Source organism: Balaenoptera borealis, assembly GCF_965194805.1.
Source record: "Balaenoptera borealis genome assembly, chromosome: 7".
Classification (NCBI taxonomy): domain Eukaryota; kingdom Metazoa; phylum Chordata; class Mammalia; order Artiodactyla; family Balaenopteridae; genus Balaenoptera; species Balaenoptera borealis.
In genome coordinates, this window is record NC_138864.1 from 11,099,748 (window position 1) to 11,119,726 (window position 19,979).

General features: G+C 45.8%; 1 protein-coding gene across 16 annotated transcripts in view; it reads left to right on the forward strand.

Moving 5' to 3' along the window:
- LOC309632299 (small ribosomal subunit protein uS3m) overlaps positions 1-19,979 on the forward strand; it is a 173,823-nt gene that overhangs the window by 113,526 nt on the left and 40,318 nt on the right. The window contains exon 6 of one of the 16 annotated variants that reach the window (XM_082399656.1): positions 15,223-15,253. The exons of 9 other annotated variants lie outside the window; for them this stretch is intronic. In XM_082399656.1, the coding sequence (XP_082255782.1) occupies positions 15,223-15,238 (16 nt within the window). In that variant the 3' untranslated portion in view covers positions 15,239-15,253. Of the gene's footprint in view, positions 1-977; positions 1,090-5,477; positions 10,072-12,034; positions 15,203-15,222; positions 15,254-19,979 lie in introns of those variants that run through there. 6 more of the 16 variants (XM_082399649.1, XM_082399670.1, XM_082399660.1 and 3 more) reach the window with 6 other exon arrangements.

Genomic DNA, 19,979 nt, shown 5'->3' on the forward strand with positions numbered 1-19,979 from the left:
AATAAATGAAAATTAGAGAAAAGTTTTAAAATTAACTTTTGGGTTGGGAGGTCTTGGCCTTTCCATCAAAACACACCCAGCGTCGCCGCAGTGTGATGGGGTGTTGCAGAGACAGGATTTCACAGGGAAGAACCAGTGGAGGGGAGGAGGGCAGAGTTCATGAAAAGGGGAGGGAAACGCACAGGAACTCAGTCAGTCGTTTAATCCAATCTGCCGGGCTAAATTTTATTGTCACTTTGCATCTGATGAGACTGAGGCTTGGAGAGGTCTCATAGATTTTGTAAGGACTTCAAGGTGGACGGGTGGCTGGACTTGGACCCAGGTCTACCTGGCTCCTGGGCAGCTCCTCTTCCCAAGCACCAGGCTCCTGGGGCGGGGGAGGAGCGTAGGGCTCTTGTTTGTTTCCAAAACTATGTTGAATAATAGTGGCAAGAGTGGATATCCTTGTCTTGTTCCTAGAGGAAATGCTTTCAGATGTTCCAGGTGCACTAGAAATGTTGACTGTTTCCACCATCCTGACAGAAACGTCACAGAGCAAGAAGGCAGCTGAGCGGGGGCGGGCAGGGAGGGTGGGTGGTCTGATCTGATGTCAGGAGTCGGCGTAGCAAGAAGCCTTCTCCTTGGCCCATTCCCGTGAGTTCCTCCCAAACACAAGAACAGATTCTCTGCAGATGGAGACCCTCTTGGGCCAGGCTGCTGCAACCGGGCCCCTTCCCAGAAGAGACCAACCAGGGCCCGGGAAGGAGCAGCTCCCACCCCAGCCCTAGTGAGAACAGTGCAGAAAAAGCCCTGTTGGGAGGGGACAGGGCCAGGGAGGGAGCAGACATGCAGCGGGGCCGTCTCTTTTCTTCTCTCGGTTCCTCTCTCCTTGGAAGGCCCAGAAAGACTTGTATGTGTATAGACAGGTCCACAGGGCTGGAGTGGGGCTCAGCACTGTCCTACACCATGGCTGGTCATTCCTCCATCCAATCTCTCAGTCGACATGGAGAGCCTCCCCTGTGCTGGCCCCCGGGAACAGAATGGCCCAGGGCGTTAGGATTCAGTGCTGTGTGTGTCAGACACGTCTAACCCTCACAGTATCTCAGTAAGGTGAGTGCTAGTAACTCAAATTTCAAATTAGTAAAGGAGTTTTTGGAAGGGTTGAATAACTTGCCCACAGACACACAGTGATGTAGACCAGTGGCTCTCAGCTGGGAGCGATTTTGCCCTGAACAGGACATTTGGCAAGCTCTGGAGTCATTTTGGGCTGTCATAACTGCACTTACTACTGGTGTCTCGTGGGGAGAGGCCATAGATGCTGCTAAACATCCCACGAGGCACAGGACAGCTCCCGAAGCAAATACTTATCCGGCCCCTGATGTCAGCAGAGCCAAGGTGGCAACTTCACTGGTGCTTGCCTACACCCCACTCTCCCCTCCAGGGCTCAGGAATCTCTGCACCCCCAGGCCCCTTGCAATTAGATGGGGCACATGGCTACTGAGCTGTGAGAGGAAGTGTGTGTGCCACTTCTGGGTCGGAGCATACACATGGGTGTGGAAGATCTCCACGTACATCCCCACGCTGCTGTGAAGGCAAAGGTGACCTCCTCTGGAGGTGGCCGAGCCAGGACACAGAAGCAGCCTGCAGGGCTGGGTCCCCGCATGGGGACAGCTGCCCTGTGAAGTCACAGGCCCACACAAGATTTTGCGTACATGAAAAATAAACTTTTGCTGTGTAAACCTACTGAGATTTGGGGGATGTTTGTTACCACAGCAAAGCCCAGCTCAGCCTGGCTAATATACATGCTGGTGAAGACTGGACCACGATTCCAGGCCAGGCTCCAAGCTTCGGGTTCCTCATCCACCAAAGGGAGGCTGTGAGGATTAAGTGGGGCATCGCCTGTGGAGAGCACAGCATGGTGCTAACACGGGGTCAGACAAATGCATGTTAGCCGCTATTTCTCCAAAGCCCCAGCTCTGGGTGCCTTGTCTCCAGGTGGCCCCGACACTGTCCACAGGCCAGCGTCCTGGCCATTGTTACCATCTGTGCACAGGGAGGAAAGATGGTGAGCGCCCACGGTCCAGATGGGGCCAGGTTTGGGGGGAAGCCTTGGGAAGGAGGCAGCAGGGCACGTCCTACGCCAGCGCCAGCACTCAGTGAGAGTGATGAGGACCGCCGGCCCTCATCTTCATCTTCCCGTAAACGCTGCACCGAATGAAAGAAAAGGATTTCAGATTACTGGGGCCAGTATTTAATTATTGTGATTTATTAACACTAAGTACATACAGCAGTCCCCTGGACATGACAGCCCTCGTTCCCCAGCGAGTCTGGGAGTCTGGTTGGACTCCTGCCGCATCCTGCACAATTCTTTTCATTATCATTATCCTGATTATTTACAACAGCCCAGCCACTGGAGAGAAGGGCAATTGCTGTCAAGTTCACAGCAAGTTCAAGGATTGGCCAGGAGGCCTCGTGAGCAGCGATGAAAATCAGAGAAGTGCTGGTGGTTGGGAAAAGGGGACCCGGTGTCTTGAGGGTCTCCAGAAGCCTTGGTTCCATGGGTAGGAGGGTAAACATGAAGTCAGGGAATAAAGGGGTCTGCCGATGGAAAGGTGGGCTAGAGCAAACCCTCCCCTCCCCCTCCCTCTCCCCTCCCCTCCCCTCCCCTCCTCCTCCCCCTCCCCTCCTCCCCTCCTCCCCCTCAATCCTTGTGTTCTTAGAATAGTCTTTTTTTTTTTTTTTTTTTTTTGGCTGTGTTGGGTCTTCGTTGCTGTGCGCGGGCTTTCTCTAGTTGCGGTGAGCGGGGGCTACTCTTTGTTGCGGTGCGCGGGCTTCTCATTGTGGTGGTTTCTCTTTGTTGTGGAGCACAGGCTCTAGGCACATGGGCTGCAGTAGTTGTGGCACGCGGGCTTCAGTAGTTGTGGCACGTGGGCTCAGTAGTTGTGGCTCACGGGCTCGAGAGCACAGGCTCAGTAGTTGTGGCGCACGGGCCCAGTTGCTCCGCGGCATGTGGGATCTTCCCGGACCAGGGCTCGAACCCGTGTCCCCTGCATTGGCAGGCGGATTCTTAGCCACTGTGCCACCAGGGGAGTCCCAGAGTAGTCGTGTTTTGAGTACCCAAATGGAACGAATCCCAAAATGTTGAGAACAGTGTGGTTGTTACAGCTGCTCTTCTGCGAGGATTTATCTGATATCTCTTATCTACCATGCTGTGAGGTATTCTCACAACTCTACAATTCCAGTATTATTTCCCATTTTACAGTTGAGAAAACTGAGCCTCAGAAGCTTTGCCCAGTATCACAGAGCTTATAGGAGGTACATAGACTCCATGTCTGTCTCACCATCTGTACTTTGTACAGTTACCTCCTATTTGAATGGGATTTTGGTTTGTTTTGTTTCTTTCGCTTTTGAAACTTGTGTTGCTCACCCCTGTCTTGATGTGCCTGGAGAGAAAAACGTTTAAGTATTTCAGCCCAAAATAGAGTGACTAAGGAGCAGGAAGAAGTCATGGTTTCTTCCAAGCCAGACAAGAAATTCTGCAAGAGTGTGAGCATCTCAGCTACTCTTGGCCCCCGGTTGTTTTCTTTGAGGGTGGGCTAATCAGGAAGCATTGTTTTAGGGGAACATAAACTTTGTAATTGGGGTTTGTAGGGCTACCTTAAGGCTCCTGAATTCTGAGGAACTATGTGAAGGCCAATTCAGAATGAATGGAATTATGCTCATAATCCCCATGAATATCTAACACAGTGCTAGAAATAATGGCTGACTCAGTAACACAAGAAAAATGAAAGACAAATATTGAAGAGAGAGTACAAAATATTTTAATACTTCCAGATAATATGATTGTCTATATGAAACATTTAAGAGAATCAAGTAAAGATTAATTACCCAAATAAGAGATTTCAGAGGGTGGTTGGTTACGATATAAATATTTGAACATCAAAAGCTTTTCCAATGCTGCCCTTATCTGCAAGGGGTAGCATTTTTAAAAAGTACTTTATTCACAATAGTAAGAAAAATATAAACTACCTTGGATTAAACTTAAGATTTACAGAAGGATATAAAATGAATAATTTAATGAATAGAGAGTGATATCGTAATCTGGGATTTTAAAAAGTCAATCCTGCAAAATAGGCCAGATAGTAAATGTTTTTCAGCTTTGCAAGGCATATGGTCTATGTCAGAAAGGCTCAATTTTACCCTTATAGCACAGAAGCAGTACCAGAGATGACACACACGTGAATGAGTGTGGCTGTGTTCCAATAAAACTTTATTTACTCAAACAGTCAGAGGGCCAATTTGGCGCATGGGACAAAGTCTGCCAACCAAATGATTGTCTCTTTTTCTCTAGCATAAAATAACTACAATGAGTATTCTGCTACTTCTAAACTATTTCCTCTTGAAATATTTCCTGAGGATAAATTCTTGGAATTTGGAATAGCAGGCCAAGGAGAATAAAATATACTTATGGTTTTGCTCACTTATTACCACACTGATCCCAAAATGCCTGCCAGAAATTGCAGTGCAACCAGTCTTAGTGAGGGTAAGCATTTCACACTAATATCACCAATATTACAGAAATCTTCATAACATTAAGTTAATCTGTTTAAAATAGAGTTTCTGCAATAATTATTGAGGGGAAACTTTCTTTTTTCTTTTTATATTTTTCAGAATTACTAGGTTATATACTTGGCACCCTTAGCCACTGAAACTGAAGTGGAAGCATTTTAAAGAGCAAATGTGCTTCGGTGTTCCCATTGATATATGCAGTATTATCTATTTTGGGACCCTTTAACCTCAAATATTTTCGTTCTTGTGCTATTTAAAGATGATCTTTTTATGTTTCCTTTAAAGGATTTCCTTTGAAGATGTTAATTTAGCCAAGATGGAGCGTGTATAGTTTAGCTGCTATGAAGTTTATGAACATAATTGAAATCAGGATTCCCTGAGCAATGTTTCCTGGCAATTTCCAGTGCACTTGGTAGATATTTTAGAGCACAGCCCTTTCTAGCCATTCTCAGCCCTCCTCTAGTCCTCTGATGTGAAAGCCCTGCTCCCAACAGAGACTAGAAGAAAGAGCTGAGATGCAGTGATAAGGAGACCAAGCATGTAGGAATCACCTGTCATCACTGGGCTGTTTATAGCAGTTATGTTTAATAAGAAGAATACTTTGTCTCAGACTTAATTTTAAATGTAATTACTTGCATTTTATATTGATGTTAATCCTTAGGGAATGAGGAATAGATTTCATTTTTCACCTGTGTCGAATGAATGGGCACCTGGAAAAGGACCATCACAGACATACAGTTGCAAAGTGACTCAAAGTGAGGGTTGAGCTGCCCAAAACAGTTCACGTTTCGTGGAAACAAAAGCAAGCAGGAGTTCCAGCTTCAGAACGACCACAGCACATCTCCCCATGTAGTGCCCGCAGGAAGCTCAGTTTCCCTCAACAGCTGATGGGCTACGGTTGTAAATGTCATTTCTACAATCCCTTTCAGCAGAGACCCCTGGGAGGGCACCCAGCCAGAGGGGCGTCCCCCATGGCCTCCAGCCCGGTTACTGCTAACACCTGAGAGGATCCAGCTCTTCACCAGCCCGGTGATGGACGGTCGGTTCCTGAGAGCCCGTTCACAGTGAGGACACTGGGGCGCGGACACAAGTTCAGTCACTCTGCCCAAAGCACACTGGACAGGTCCGCCCTGGGCCCGGAGTATCACACCCCCAGCACCAGCCCGCGAGCCACATGGCAGCCCTCCCCGCGTCCAGGGGCTCCATCCAGGGCGTCCTCTCCTCCCGTGGCGGAGGCCCACTGCTCTTGGGAGGCCGCCCAGACCTTCAGGCCCAGGTCGTGTCTGTGTGGCCGGGAGCTGAGAGGCACCAGCACCTCAGACGGCCAGGTCCAGGTATTTGGAAGCCCCCTGGCCTGAGAGTAGCCACCTGACCCGGCATCCAGGGAATGATTTGCCCCCAACCCACCCATGATTTGGATGGAGACCCAGTGTTTTGACCTTGACACTTTTCACTGGATGTCGGGGTCTGGAGGTGGGGAGGTCCATCCCCGGCCCTTGGGCTGCTCACAGAGGCCTGGCCCAGGCCCCTCTGATCTATAGTGAGGTCACTCAGTGGGTGTCCACCCTGGCCACATGGGAAGACTTCCCAGGAGGTTTTAAAACGCTTCTGAGCAAGCCACAGGCCCAGCCGCTTCTGCTGTCGTCGTCCTGGCACAGGGCATCGGCACTTTCCGGCCTCCCAAGTTCTGTGCTGGGCAGTAGGGGCTGAAAACCACCGAGATACCAGCAGATCTCCATCGGCACTAAGGCCTAGCCTGGGCTGCAAACTGGGTCGTAAGAATAGCGCTATCCCACTGGCTTGTGGCTTCCATCTCATGAGTGACACACATCCTCCCGAATTGTGTATCTCTTGATGGATCCTCCCCCCAGATGGTCCTTTGAGGCTACTTTTCACTTCCTCCTACTTTGTGTCTGGACAGCCTGTCCCTGTCGGACTCTGCATCGCTTGAGACCAGGGGCTGTGCATCGTTCAACCTGACAACGCTCCGTCCCTGGAGCCAGGTACCCAGGGTAGGTAGTGGCTGGATCAAGGAAGGAATGAGGGTGCCTGGGGGGAGGCAGAGGGCATCATTGGCAACGGGCGTGGATGTTCAATACTGCCCTCGTGGGGGTCACGGGGAGAGTGCTTCTGGGCGTCTGACCCCAGGAAAGTGTGGGCAAAGGCCAGATCTGGCTCTCTTCTTCCTGTCTGAGCAGGACCAGACTCAGACCCCTGCCCCAGAAGGGCCGGGCCAAACCAGGAAGGGGCCGGCCCAGGTGTGGAGCAGCTAGGAAAGCAGCTCCTGTGTGGGGTTCCCACGCTAGCTACCACCACTGTCAGGGAAGAGGCAGAGGATGTGTGCTGTTGTTCCCTCCACAGGACTCGTGACAATCACAACGGCAAACAGCTGTGTCTAGCTTTTAAAAAGTTGTTTCTACTTTCCTGGTTCATTTTGGGGGGTAAATATTAAAAGAAACTAAAGATAATGTCCAAATATCATAGGGCCAAATAGTGCCGATGATGCAAAAACAAATAAATGGAATTCCATGTAGAAAAAAACACATAATCACCTATGAAATGTGTTTTTGGTTGAAGGTGCATTCTCTCTGCTTTCCTTAGCCTCATTTCATTATATTAATTTTTTTTTTTTTTTTTTTTTTTACTTCTGTACATTTTCCACTATAATAGTTCTGGATTTTCTATCTGCCAACATCTGTATCACTTCCCTGCTCTGCAGTTTCTTACAGCCCTGTGCCAGAGAAAGAATATTTAAACCCAATGCTGAGCTTCTTTCTGTCAGCCAGCGGATTTTACAGGAAAATCTTGAGCTCGGATGCCCTCATATTTTAAACTGCACTGACAGCCAGATTGTGGCTAAGACTTGAGGAAGCACTGGTTCCTCTGGGGGTGCCCCTTATTCCTTGCGGAGGGGTCTCTTTCCCCGACCAGCTCTGTTCACCTTTTCTTCTCTTGCAAGGCTATCTTTTCCAAGCCCTTTTCTTCCCCCACCTCCCCCCTCTCACTGTTCTCCCCATCCCTACCTTCCCTCGTCTTCTCCTTTTCTACTTTTGTTTTTATTTCTTCTCTCTCCACTTCCATTCGGTACCATTTTTAACCCTATAAATAAAAACTTTATACCCTAGTTTTATTCTTTGTCGTTTACATCTGCTCCATTTTTTCCCATAAATTTCAATGAAAAGAAACTTCCCCGAGGCTAACTTTCAGTGGCTGCCGCATTCGCTGTCGTGAGACCAGAGCCCATCAACTCCCTCGTAAGCGGCCGGTGAGCAGAGCCCACCCGTGCCGGCGCCCTGCTCCACGCTCGGGGCTGGGACTCTTTCTCTGTCCGCTCACTAGGGCTCTCTCCCCTGCTCCATGCCAGGGACAGGAGAAGTTTGTGTTGAGTACATAGTTCCAGTATCAGAGACCACCCAAAGCTAAAGAAACAATTAGCATGTCTCTCATCATCTCACCTGAGGGGTAGATAATCTCTGCCCTCCTGGATTTTTCCAAGAGAAAAAGAGAACTGCTCCAATAATGAAAAGCAGGAGCTTTGTTGCTGGAGATCCTGTGGTAATGCACCCTACTGCTGTTCGTGTGTGCAGGGGAGAAGCAGATTGCACTGTTTCTACCCGCCTTCCATCCCTCGCAGAGACCCTGCTTCTGGGAGGTCTGTCAGCCTGCTGCTTAGCTGACCGGACCAAAGAGGCAGGAAGGAGGAGAGATCCCTGCCCAGAACCTAAGATCAAAAGTCTTGCTTTGAAGTCTGCCTTTAGTCACTGTGTTCCTAGGCAAGCAACGAAGCACCCTGACCTTGCAGGCCTCGGTTTCTGAAGCCACAATGACCTCAAAATGTGAAGATTTTATAGTACGTATATATTTAATGTGAGACTATATATTTATATAACACACAGAGTGTATGGCTTAGTAAGAAGAAATTCAATAAGAATGTAGATGTTAATGAATTGCAACTTTATGAAAACAACAAAAAATTCTTTGAAAATGATGAAGTCACGTTGTAGAATGATTGGTGCAGTTAATTCCTCATGGCTGTCCCTTTCAAATGTTCTGATTAAGACATGATGCAGGGCTTCCCTGGTGGTGCAGCGGTTAAGAATCCGCCTGCCAATGCAGGGGACACGGGTTCAAGCCCTGGTCCGGGAAGATCCACATGCCATGTAGCAACTAAGCCTGTGTGCCCCAACTACTGAGCCTGCGCTCTGGAGCCCGCGAACCACAACTACTGAGCTGGCATGCCACAAATACTGAAGCCCACGCGCCTAGAGCCCGTGCTCCGCAACAAGAGAAGCCACTGCAATGAGAAGCTCGCGCACCGCAACCAAGAGTAGCCCCCGCTCGCCACAACTAGAGAAAGCCTGTGTGCAGCAACGAAGACCCAACACAGCCAAAAATAAATAAATAAAATAAATAAGTTTAAAAAAATAAATAAAAAGAACTAAGCTAAGCTTGATATAGTTCACTGTGAATTGTGTAATCGATTGGTTTACCACCCATGATATTGTTTAACACTACGTATATAACCCAAACTTAAAAAAAAAAAAAAAAAGACTTGATGCAATTCTGAGGTTAACCCCAAACCCTACTTAGCTGGCTTCAATAGTAGAGATGATTTCCTCTTGACACTTGGTTATGCTTCTGCCTATACTTCTTCTATGTACTGCCTCTGTTTTAGCAAAATATTAGTTCTTTTCTTTACAATGACTTCTGGGTTAATTACTGTTGAATTCTTGGTTTTAATCTGCATTTACTCAAAGTTCCCACATGACTATGTTTTCACTGAAGATACTTCTCCAGCTCTAGCTGTCACTGTTCCCAAGTTGTGATCATACAGAGCCAAGCAACACTACAACTGATGGGGAAGCCCCCTTCCCCCAAGGGCACCCCACAGATACCCACAGCCCTGCTCCTGCATCAGGACACCTGCAGCGGCAGGAGGGGTGCATGGAGATCCCAGGTTTCGGCAGGAAGAGAATAATCTCCTTATTCAGTGGTCTCTGAAAGCAAGATTTCTCTTACTAGAAGATATACCATGTATGCTTCCTTCCCGGGTTTATCAACTATTTCTCTGGGCTCAGTAAAAGCCCCTGGTGTGTGCTTTCCAACAGTAATCAGAGAACAAAGAAAGAGCCCTCTGAAATTGAAAATATGATAGTGAAGTGAAAAACTGTGTAGCATGATAGAAAATAACAGAAGGTAGAAAAGAAAAAGGAAATTAGAAGGGGGGAAATGACAAGAAAACCAGAAGATTATCTGGGAGTTAGCAACATTCAATCAACTAAACCTCCAGAGACAAAAAATGGAGAAAATGATAATGAAAAGGAAAATAAAGGTTTTATTTATTTGGTGAAACTATACCAAATGATGCAGGAAAAATTCCCAGAATTAAAGGACACACATGACCGGATTTACAGGCTCACCAACACTGCATACAATCGCACAGCGTGTAAAATTTCAGAGTACTAGGAAAAGAGAAGCTCCTTAAAAACTTCCAAAGAGGGAGAAATTTAAAAAAAAACAAAACAGATCACGTGAGAATGATTAAGAAACAGAGACACTTCAGAATTCTCAACAGCAACACTGGGAAGTAGAAGAATATGGAATGATGCCTTCAGAATTCTGAGGAAAATTATTTTTCAAGTTAGAATTCTCTACCCAGCCAAATTATCTATTATTATATGCAAGGACCCCATATTTTTACCTCCCTTGCATCCTCTAAAATAAACTACAGATATGCTTCATCAAAAAGTAGGAGTAAATAAATTTAAAAAGAAAAAAGGAAGACATAGGGTCAGTGGTGTGCTGCTAAGTCAGATCCTTAAACTACCCTACCCCCAACAAAAGGTCTTGATTTGTAACATGTGCCAGTTTCAGTGGTATAAATACTTCCAAAACTGTTGCCAATGATTGTGGCTCAAAAAACTCCCCAATATTTAGCAACCAGCATTGGAGGGTCATACGAGGGGCTCCAACACAGCACTGCATAGAGCCAGGAAGGAGGATTCCAACATGAGAACATCCTGCTTGACAGCTAGGCAACAGCTTAAACGTTCTAGTCTCTGATGCTCTCGACTTCTTGTGTTACCAAACTCAGGTTCTGCTGCTCGTAGCTCAAGAATCTAATACTGAGAGACAAATGTTGGGAAAAAGGAAAGATAGCTTTATTGAGGAAGCTGGCAATTCTAGGGGCAAAGGTGGACTCAAGTCCCAAAGAACCAACTTCCCATTGCCGATCAGGGGACAAGAGTTGTTTTTTGTTTTGTTTTTTTTTGTACAGCAGGTTCTTATTAGTTATCTATTTTATACATATTAGTGTATACATGTCAATCCCAATCTCCCAATTCATCCCACCACCACCACCCCCCACCTCCGTGCTTTCCCCCCTTGTTGTCCATACATTTGCTCTTACATCTGTGTCTATTTCTGCCTTGGAAATCGGTTCATCTGTACCATGTTTCTAGATTCTACATATATGCATTAATACACGATATTTGTTTTTCTCTTCCTGACTTACTTCACTCTGTGTGACAGTCTCTAGGTCCATCCACGTCTCTATGAATGACCCAATTTCGTTCCTTTTTATGGCTGAGTAATATTCCATTGTATATATGTACCACATTTTCTTTATCCATTCGTCTGTCAATGGGCATTTAGGTTGCTTCCATGACCTGGCTACTGTAAATAGTGCTGCAGTGAACATTGGGGTGCATGTGTCTTTTTGAATTATGGTTTTCTCTGGTTATATGCCCAGTAGTGTGATTGCTGGGTCATATGCTAACTCTATTTTTAGTTTTTTAAGGAACCTCCATACTGTTCTCCATAGTGGCTGTATCAATTTACATTCCCACCAACAGTGCAAGAGGGTACCCTTTTCTCCACACCCTCTCCAGCATTTGTTGTTTATAGATTTTCTGATGATGCCCATTCTAGCCTGTGTGAGGTGATATCTCATTGTAGTTTTCATTTGCATTTCTCTAATAATTAGTGATGTTGAGCAGCTTCTCATGTGCCTCTTGGCCATCTGTATGTCTTCTTTGGAGAAATGTCTATTTAGGTCTTCTTCCCATTTTTTGCAGTTAGCTTTTTCCCTCTGGTGGGGGTTTTGGTATCTGCAAAACAACTTGGGAATGTGCATCAGACACTGTTATCTATGTCCTTCAGGGAGAAACTAAAGATTCTGTGAGCTCTATTGTCCTAATCATTAACTGATTGATCTTGCTCTTTTGTGGCTCAGGGTAGGCCTGGGAGACTATAGCTTTTCTACAGACAAGAGACCAGGGATATAGGAGGGCTTTTGTACCTGGGAGGACCCCACAGGATCCCACTTGGTTTCACTTGGAATCCATTTTGGTTTTTTCCCTTGAGGCCCGTTGACTCCACATTTGGATTTGGATTTGTTCATGACTTTTTAATGCAGAATCTTGTATACCTGATGTAAAACTGCCTTTCTTTTATCTTTCCCTGGGTGCCTTTATTCTATTTCCAGAATCTTCCAACCCATCGAGCCCACGATCTATTCCACAAGTGTCCTGTGTTCCTGGAGACCACCTTTCAGGAGCCATTGCTCCTTCTGGGCTCCTACTTCCTGGAACCAATCTCCTCTAATGCCACTTTGGGATGTATCTTCAAGGGGCTTCCAGAAAAAGTATTGAGTCCTTAAATATTTAAAAGGTTTTATTCTACCCTCACATTTGACTGATGGCTTCTCTTAGTATAAAATTTGAAATGAATTTTCCTCAGAATTTTGAAAGCATTATTCACTGCCTTCTAACATTAAAAACTGATATTGAAAAGTCTGATGCCAGTAATATTCTTGTTTATTTATGTCACTGTTTTTATTTTTCTGGAAGATTTTACCAGTTTTTCTTCATTCCTGGTGTTCTGAAATTTCAGCATAGAGTGTTAATGGGCTTTAAATAAGTTAAAACATGAGAAGTACTGGAAACGGTCCTTGGAACATAGTAAATGTCCAATAAATAGGTGTTATAGTTGGTAGTGGTGGTGATGATAGTGATGATAATGGTGGTGATAGTGGTGGAGGTAATGGTGGCAGTAATGGTGGTGATGGTGGTGGTGGTGATGGTGATGATGGTGGTGATCGTGGTGGTGATGATGGTGGTAGAGGTGATGGTGGTGATGATGGTGGTGGTGGTAATGATGGTGATGGACAAGGGGATAGATTAATTAATTTTGTGTTCTACTTGCCAAAATATTCCTTGACTTTATCTGCCAACACTTTTATTGAATTATATTCTTTGGCAACATATTCTTTTTAATTTCCAAGAATATTTCTTATTCTCTGTTTTTTCCTTGCCTATAGCATCCTGCCTTTGCCTTATGGATTCAGTCCTGGGAGGCTCTGTGGTTGTTGGTAATTCTTTTCTCTTTCCCTGAATAACCTCTGTTCATATTGTCTATCAGATTCATGCTTCAGATTTTCCTCAAGGGTCTGTTCACATCTAAGAACCAGAGAGACTCAGAAACCCCGTGTATGTGAGCTGCACTTGTCAACTGGCAAGGCCACTTTAGGTGGAGTGACTTAGAGGGTTAAGTAAATACCAAAATGAGCAGGGCTTTGCTTTAGAATGTCAATCTCCATAGCAGCTGCTCCAGCTCTGCACAGAAGGTGTTCAGTTTATTTAGAAAATGATCCTTTGACTGGCCAGTGTCGAGGGGGTATGCACCTGGTAGGGGAAGGGGCCACATCCACCCTTCTGCCCCTGGGCCTGCATCAGCTCCCCTCCTTGAGCGGTAGTCTTCCTGCCTCCCACTCCTCTGCTTCTCTAGGGCTCTGCTTGTCGGGTCAGCACCTTCACCTTCCTGCTGCAACCACCCTGGTCTCAGCCCGAGCTGGATTCCTCCACCCCACTGCACCAGGCAGCACTCCTTCAGCAGTTTCCATCTTCTGGAAATGTACTAGAGTTTCCCCATTGATGGTAACCCACCGCCATCTGGTCTCCTCTTTCCCTCACCCCCTCTTAAAGAGACAGAGGGAGACAGGTGGTGAAGGTGGGTGCTCAGTCCACCATCCTGGGTCAGATCCCTCAAAGGGATGTCAAAGGCCATTTGGACTGGCGGGCTCTTCTGCCTTACAAACGTTTATCAATGGTTGCTGCCTTGATACATGAGGTCTACCACAATTTGACTGGCTAATCAAGACCCTGTCTTTTCTCAGGGCACTGGCTCATAGTCACTTGATCTGCATGACCTTACACTCATGAGGTGATAGCCCAAACCCAGCTGACCATGGAATTCCCTGCTGACAACCTTTTCCTCATTGTCCAAAGTCTTTTCTTTTTATAGGAGTATAATTGCTTTACAATGTTGTGTTAGTTTCTACTGTACAATGAAGTGAATCAGCTACACATATACATATAAGCCCTCCCTCTTGGACCTCCCTCCCCTTCCATCCCACCCATCTAGGTCATCACAGAACACGGAGCTGAGCTCCCTGTACTATACAGCAAGTTCCCACTAGCTATCTATTTTACACATGGTAGTGTATTAATGTCACACCTAACCTCCCTTTATCCTAGAGTTTGAGGCTCATCATAACCTGGCACCAGTATGTGTCCAGGCTCACTCTCTTCAATTGTCCCCTGAGTGTCCTACATGTACTATGTATGTAGGACACTATTCTGGCCCATGCCATGTTGGGAAAGCCTTCCTTAGTTCCTTCTTGGCTGGTTCCTAACATCCCTGATGCCAGTTCCCACTGCCAGGGAGAGCTGGCCAGTTCCTCCTCTAAGCTGTTGTAGATGTTTCTAGGCACCTGCAGAGTAGCACTTACCTTATTTCCTTGTCATCTTCTAGCTACTCATCCTTTTCCCCAACTATACATAGCATCCGAGAATAAAGAAATTACCAAAGAAAGTGTTTTCAGCACCTGATTATGATGCATCGCACTGTGGCCTCTACCTGAGATGATCCTCAATCCACCGTGTGCCCCCCACTCTGAGCGTTGGCCCATTACTCTCCGTCATATTCAAGACCATGTGGCTGAGGCCAAGCCTCCAGCTGAGGCCAAAGCCACTTGAGCCAGTGCAGACACTTCCCGGCTTCAGGAATTCTTTCAAGTGGGAGGACAGGTGATGGTCCACCAGGGATATTCGGCCAAGGCAGCTGCTCATCAGAAGTACACTGGGCTCCTAGGTTCCTGGTTGGCACAGTCACTCAGACTGCCCCTTCCCAGAGCACAGGCAAGACGGCTAGATGGCTCTGGAGGCTGCCACTTCCCTCACCAGGTACCACTCTGGTCCTGGACTCTGTCTCAGCTTCATGTTTGACACCAGCTGAGCTTGATTAAGGGCGTGTGGTTCATCTCGTTTGGTTTCCAAATCTTCTGTAGTCAATTCGTATAATAAATTGTATTCAGTAGGTCCAAGCAGGTATTTAAAAAGTCCAGTCTGGTCTCCTCTCAGGCTGTGTTCTCTCCAGCTTGGTCTGAATTTGGCTTGAGAAAGGGGACGGGGTCAACGTCTTGCCTTTGTACCCACTGTTACGGAATGAACATTCACAGACGGAAGCCCTAACCCTCCATGTGACTGTATTTGGATATAGGACCTTTAGAGAGGCAATCAATGTTAAATGAGACCATAAAGATGGGCCTTGACCCAGTAGGACTGTTGTCATTATTAGACGAAGAAGAGACACCAGGGCTCTCTCTACCCACAGAGGAAAGACCGTGTGAAGATACAGCAAGAAGACGGCCATCTACAAGCCAAAGAGAGAGGTCTCAGGAGGAACCAACACTGCCAGCACTTTGGTCTTAGACTTGCCTCCAGGACTGTGAGAGAATTGTTGTCTAAGCCACCTGGTCTGTGGTATATAGTCATGGCAGCTCAAGCAAACTAAGACACCCACCTTGCCCTTCTCCTCTTTCTCCCCTGTTTCTCACTCTTTAATTTATTTATTTATTTTTGGCTGTGTTGGGTCTTCGTTTCTGTACGAGGGCTTTCTCTAGTTGCGGCAAGCGGGGGCTACTCTTCATCGCGGTGCGCGGGCCTCTCACGATCGTGGCCTCTCTTGTTGCGGAGCACAGGCTCCAGACGCACAGACTCAGTAGTTGTGGCTCACGGGCCTAGTTGCTCCGCAGCATGTGGGATCTTCCCAGACCAGGGCTCGAACCCGTGTCCCCTGCATTAGCAGGCGGATTCTCAACCACTGCGCCACCGGGGAAGCCCTGTTTCTCACTCTCGCCTCAGGTGTCTCCATGGAGGAGTTAGTGGAGGAGAAGAGACAAAGATTGAAAGGTGTTACTTAGTGACCCAGTTGAGGCTTGGGCCCTTTGACCATGATGATGGCTGTGTGTCATCTCTCAAGAGGGATTTTTGTGGATTCCTCGGAACCCTCCACCACAAGGGGTGCTAACCAGCTATTTCCTGAGATGGGACATGATCTCGCCTCTGGCTCCAGGCCGTCCATATTCACATGTTTGCACTGTGGAGCCACCTTGACTCTGTAGAGACTTCATCAGTCAGGATGGGCTAGGTTAGCTGCGTAACAAACCCCAACACCTCCGTGGTTTTCTTGTTCCTGCTTGCTCCTTGACACTTGCGGGTTGCCTGGGGGCTTTGTTCTGTGTCTTCCACAGGCCAGGTCCCAGGCTGAAAGAACAGCCAACAACAACTCCTTGACAGCCATCACAACAGAGAAAGAGGCAAATTGTCCACTGGCCCTTAAAACTTCTACCTGGAAGTGACCCACATTATTTATGCTCACGTTTTAATAGCCAAAGCAAGTCACTTGGCCACATCCAACCTCAATGGTATGGGGGCAGTGCAACCTCCCTGGTGCCCAGAAAGACAAAAGCAGGTAAATATCCACCCTCTTTGGTCAGCTCCCTGTCAAAATGATCAACCCTGACTCTACATCTCACCCATGGAAACACACCTTCACCCCGCCATCCATGGGAATGTGCCGTTCTCCAACTACAGTCTTCTCTTTAATGCTCCAGCCAATCTCTCACCTTTAGATGTTTCCAGGTGTTTAGATCAGGTATGAAATCTTAATTGCTCTCAATTCCTGGGGTCACCTCTTCAACTCTCCCAGTGACTTGAGCTACCTACCCCTCACTCAGCTGGCAGTTTGGAAGAGTGAAGAAATACCCCCATTTTTTCCGTGGAGGGAGACAAAATGTACAACACACCAATAATTCTCTCCAAAATAATTTCTCCTGACTTTCCTATCTATCCTGGAAGAAGATGGTGAGCTAAGACTCTTAAAACAGGTCACACAATACACAGTGTTTTATCTACTGTGTTCAGCCTCTGGGGATCTGTCTCTATCTGGATGCCAAGGCAATAGGGAAAGTTTCCCTTAAAATCCTGTTATACACAGACTCTCAGAGAGAAGGGATTGGAGTCCCCAGCTCATCTCTTCCAGGAGGTTTCTAGAATCTTTGGAAATATTTGAATCTTTGAATACTATCATCACCCCCATAAGCAAATTCCAGGCTTAACGTAACAGTCCTCTTCCCTAAGTAAGTAACATGCAAACAGGCATACATATAGGCATGAGTAAAAAACCTTGCTAAGCAGACAGCTGACCCACCACATGGATTTTAGAAAGATTGCTCAGCTGGTAATTTGGAAGCTGGATTGATAGGAGAAAATCTGGATGCAAAGGTACGAAAAGAAGATTGCAGTTACCCTGGCCAGAAAGTGTGGAGTCTGAATAAGATGGAAATAATGGAAACAGAGAAGCTCCAGAGAGACAATGAAATGGACAGAATTTATTGATTTTTCTCATGTTAAGTAAAAACTGCAACTTTGTAAAAACATGTGGGTAAAGGCTAGAAGGTAATACCCAAGATATAAAAGCCATCATGTTGAGCGTTGATGGAGTTCTGAGTCCTCCCACCCCAAGAAGTCTTTTAGGTTTTCAGAGAACAAACAAGTCAGGAATGTCTTCCAGGGGTTAAGGAAAAGAATCCGTTTAAAGGAAGCAAAAGGCATCCATAGACTCTGATAGCAGAGCTAAGCAGTTTGCAATTCTTGGCTAATATATCTGGTTCCAAGTTTTCTGGCCCTTAAAGCCAAAGTAGACCCCAGGTTACGCAGATTTAAATTTTTGACAACAGAAAACAGATGTCTCCAATTACAGAGACTAAATATTTCCTGGAATGGAACTCACCCAGGGATTTATTACTACTTGTAGTAAGCAATACATTCCACCATGGTTTTACAAGAAATATCATTGAACTTCTTAGTACAAAATTCCATATGGGCAGAGGATGTGCCCGTGAACTCAGCTCAACGGCTCTTTCATGAGAAAGTCAGCTGTGTGAATTCCGACACTCAGAGCCCAGACGTGCAGGCAGGTACCATGTTCGTTAACCCAGGTCTGCGAAATTCAGCATCAGAGACCAGCTCCTGCCCAGACGGGAAAGGCCCAAGTCTGACCAGGGCATTTTCTTTAGTCATCATGTTAAGAAGTTTGGGCTTTTCTTAAATGAGACAGAGTGCCACTGAACCATTTTAATTAGAGGAAAGAGGGTTGGATTTATGTTTTAGGAGGATCTCTGGTTGAATTATCCATTGTGAATTAGGGTAAGAGGGAGAAAACCCAGTTAAGCAGTTCTTTTAAATAAGAAGTAAGACATAATGAGAATAGTCTGAGCTAAGGCACAGGGTTGGGATGGAGAAGAGTGGATGGTTTTGAGGAGGATCTAGGAAATAAAATCAACAGAACAAAACTAGTGACTAATTGGATAAGTTGATGACAGAGTCCAAGTAGACAAACAAGACTAATTAGTCTAGCCTAGACTGCTGCGTGGAGTGTTGCCTAAAATGAATACAGACTGTGTGAGCAGTGTGCACATACGGAGCGAGGGTACGTAGTTTGTCCAACGAGGTAGCCAGGAAACGTGAAGATGCCTCAGGGACTCGGATTCAGTAAAGAGACTGGGCCGGAAGTAAACTTTGGGTCGCACGTGATCGATAGGGGAGGGATGCAACTTTGAGAGTTGATGAGATGATCCCGGGTGAGTGTGAGGAGTGAGGACAGTCATGGTGGGGGACCAGCCTGGGGCGATGGAGTAAGAGGCAGCAGAGGACTGACCAGAAAAGCAGGCATCGGCCAAAGTGGGGCTGGTGTCCCAGGCATCCAGCAGATTCGAGTGTCCACCGACGGTTCAAATGAGAACTGACAGTTGGTGGTGTGTCCTCACCTGGTACAGATGCCCACTGGGTTTCTGATCTGCCTGGTGGGAGACATCTGGTGCTGCACCTGCATTAACCAGGTCTTTAGGACTTCCACCAGGGCTGCCTCTTCCCAGCCACATGCTCCAGAATTGGATGGCCTTGGGCACAGCTCCTCCAAAATACTGCTTCTCTCAACCTGCCAGTACCATCTTTCCATTTTTCCAAATACTAATTCCACTGTAGGAGAAAGAAAATATAAGCGGAGAAGCAGAGAGTTATATTAATTGATCAGTTCTTTGAAATGGCTCATTAAAAATATGGATGACTTTATTTTTAAATGATTTAGTTTCAAAACAAAACTACGTTGATGCCAAAAATCTTCAAAATTTGAAATGAGAAATAAGATAGTATTCTAAGACTCAAGGACCAAGTTTTGCTTTTCTATTTGCAAGTTTTCTATAATAATACACACTAAAAATATACAAAGAAAAATAACTATAAAAAAACACTTCATCCACCAACCCTCACCCTTTTTATTTAATTAGGACCAACATTGTGGATTTTCTAAAAGTCATAAATTATTTTGATATTTTTTAGTAATGCAATAGCCACATGTTTAATATGAGTAAAATATGACTAAAAAAATTTATGTGTTGCTCTTGGAAAAAGTTGAATTTTCTACTTGTATCTAATATAAACCAGTCCATCTTTTTAAATAAGATTCCAAAAAGGTCATATTTAACTGCTCAAAATTATATATCATAAATAGAAGTAAATAATTATATCATTTGTCTTAAAAATATTTCAGGTCATAATAGCTCTGTTTAAAACGGGATTAGAATCAAGCAAAGCCAGCTAATCTTCAAGCATTTTAAGATGGTGTATAAAAAGCAAAATTCAGCTCTTTCCATCTGGCCTGCAGGCCTGCAGTACTGCTCAGGAAATCCGCACGCCAGGGGTCTGCAGTCCTGGCTATTAAGAATTCTTGGGTGTCATGATCCTGGAATGTTCACACATTTTAAAAATCAGCCTCTCCAAATGTTCAATCTAAGAAAGGACTGATGACTTATGGGTTATTTGGTAAGACACATAAAAGAAAAATGATTTTGAAAATGGAAGAATAGAGGGATTAATATAGTTTTTTTTAAATAAAAAGAGTATTTTAATTAGATTATTCAATCCCCCAGATTATGGTGGCTTGGAGCACATGAACGATAAGAGGAATGCCCTTATCTAAACTTCAATAATCAGAAAACTCCGATAAGCAGACATTTCAGTGGTATCTGC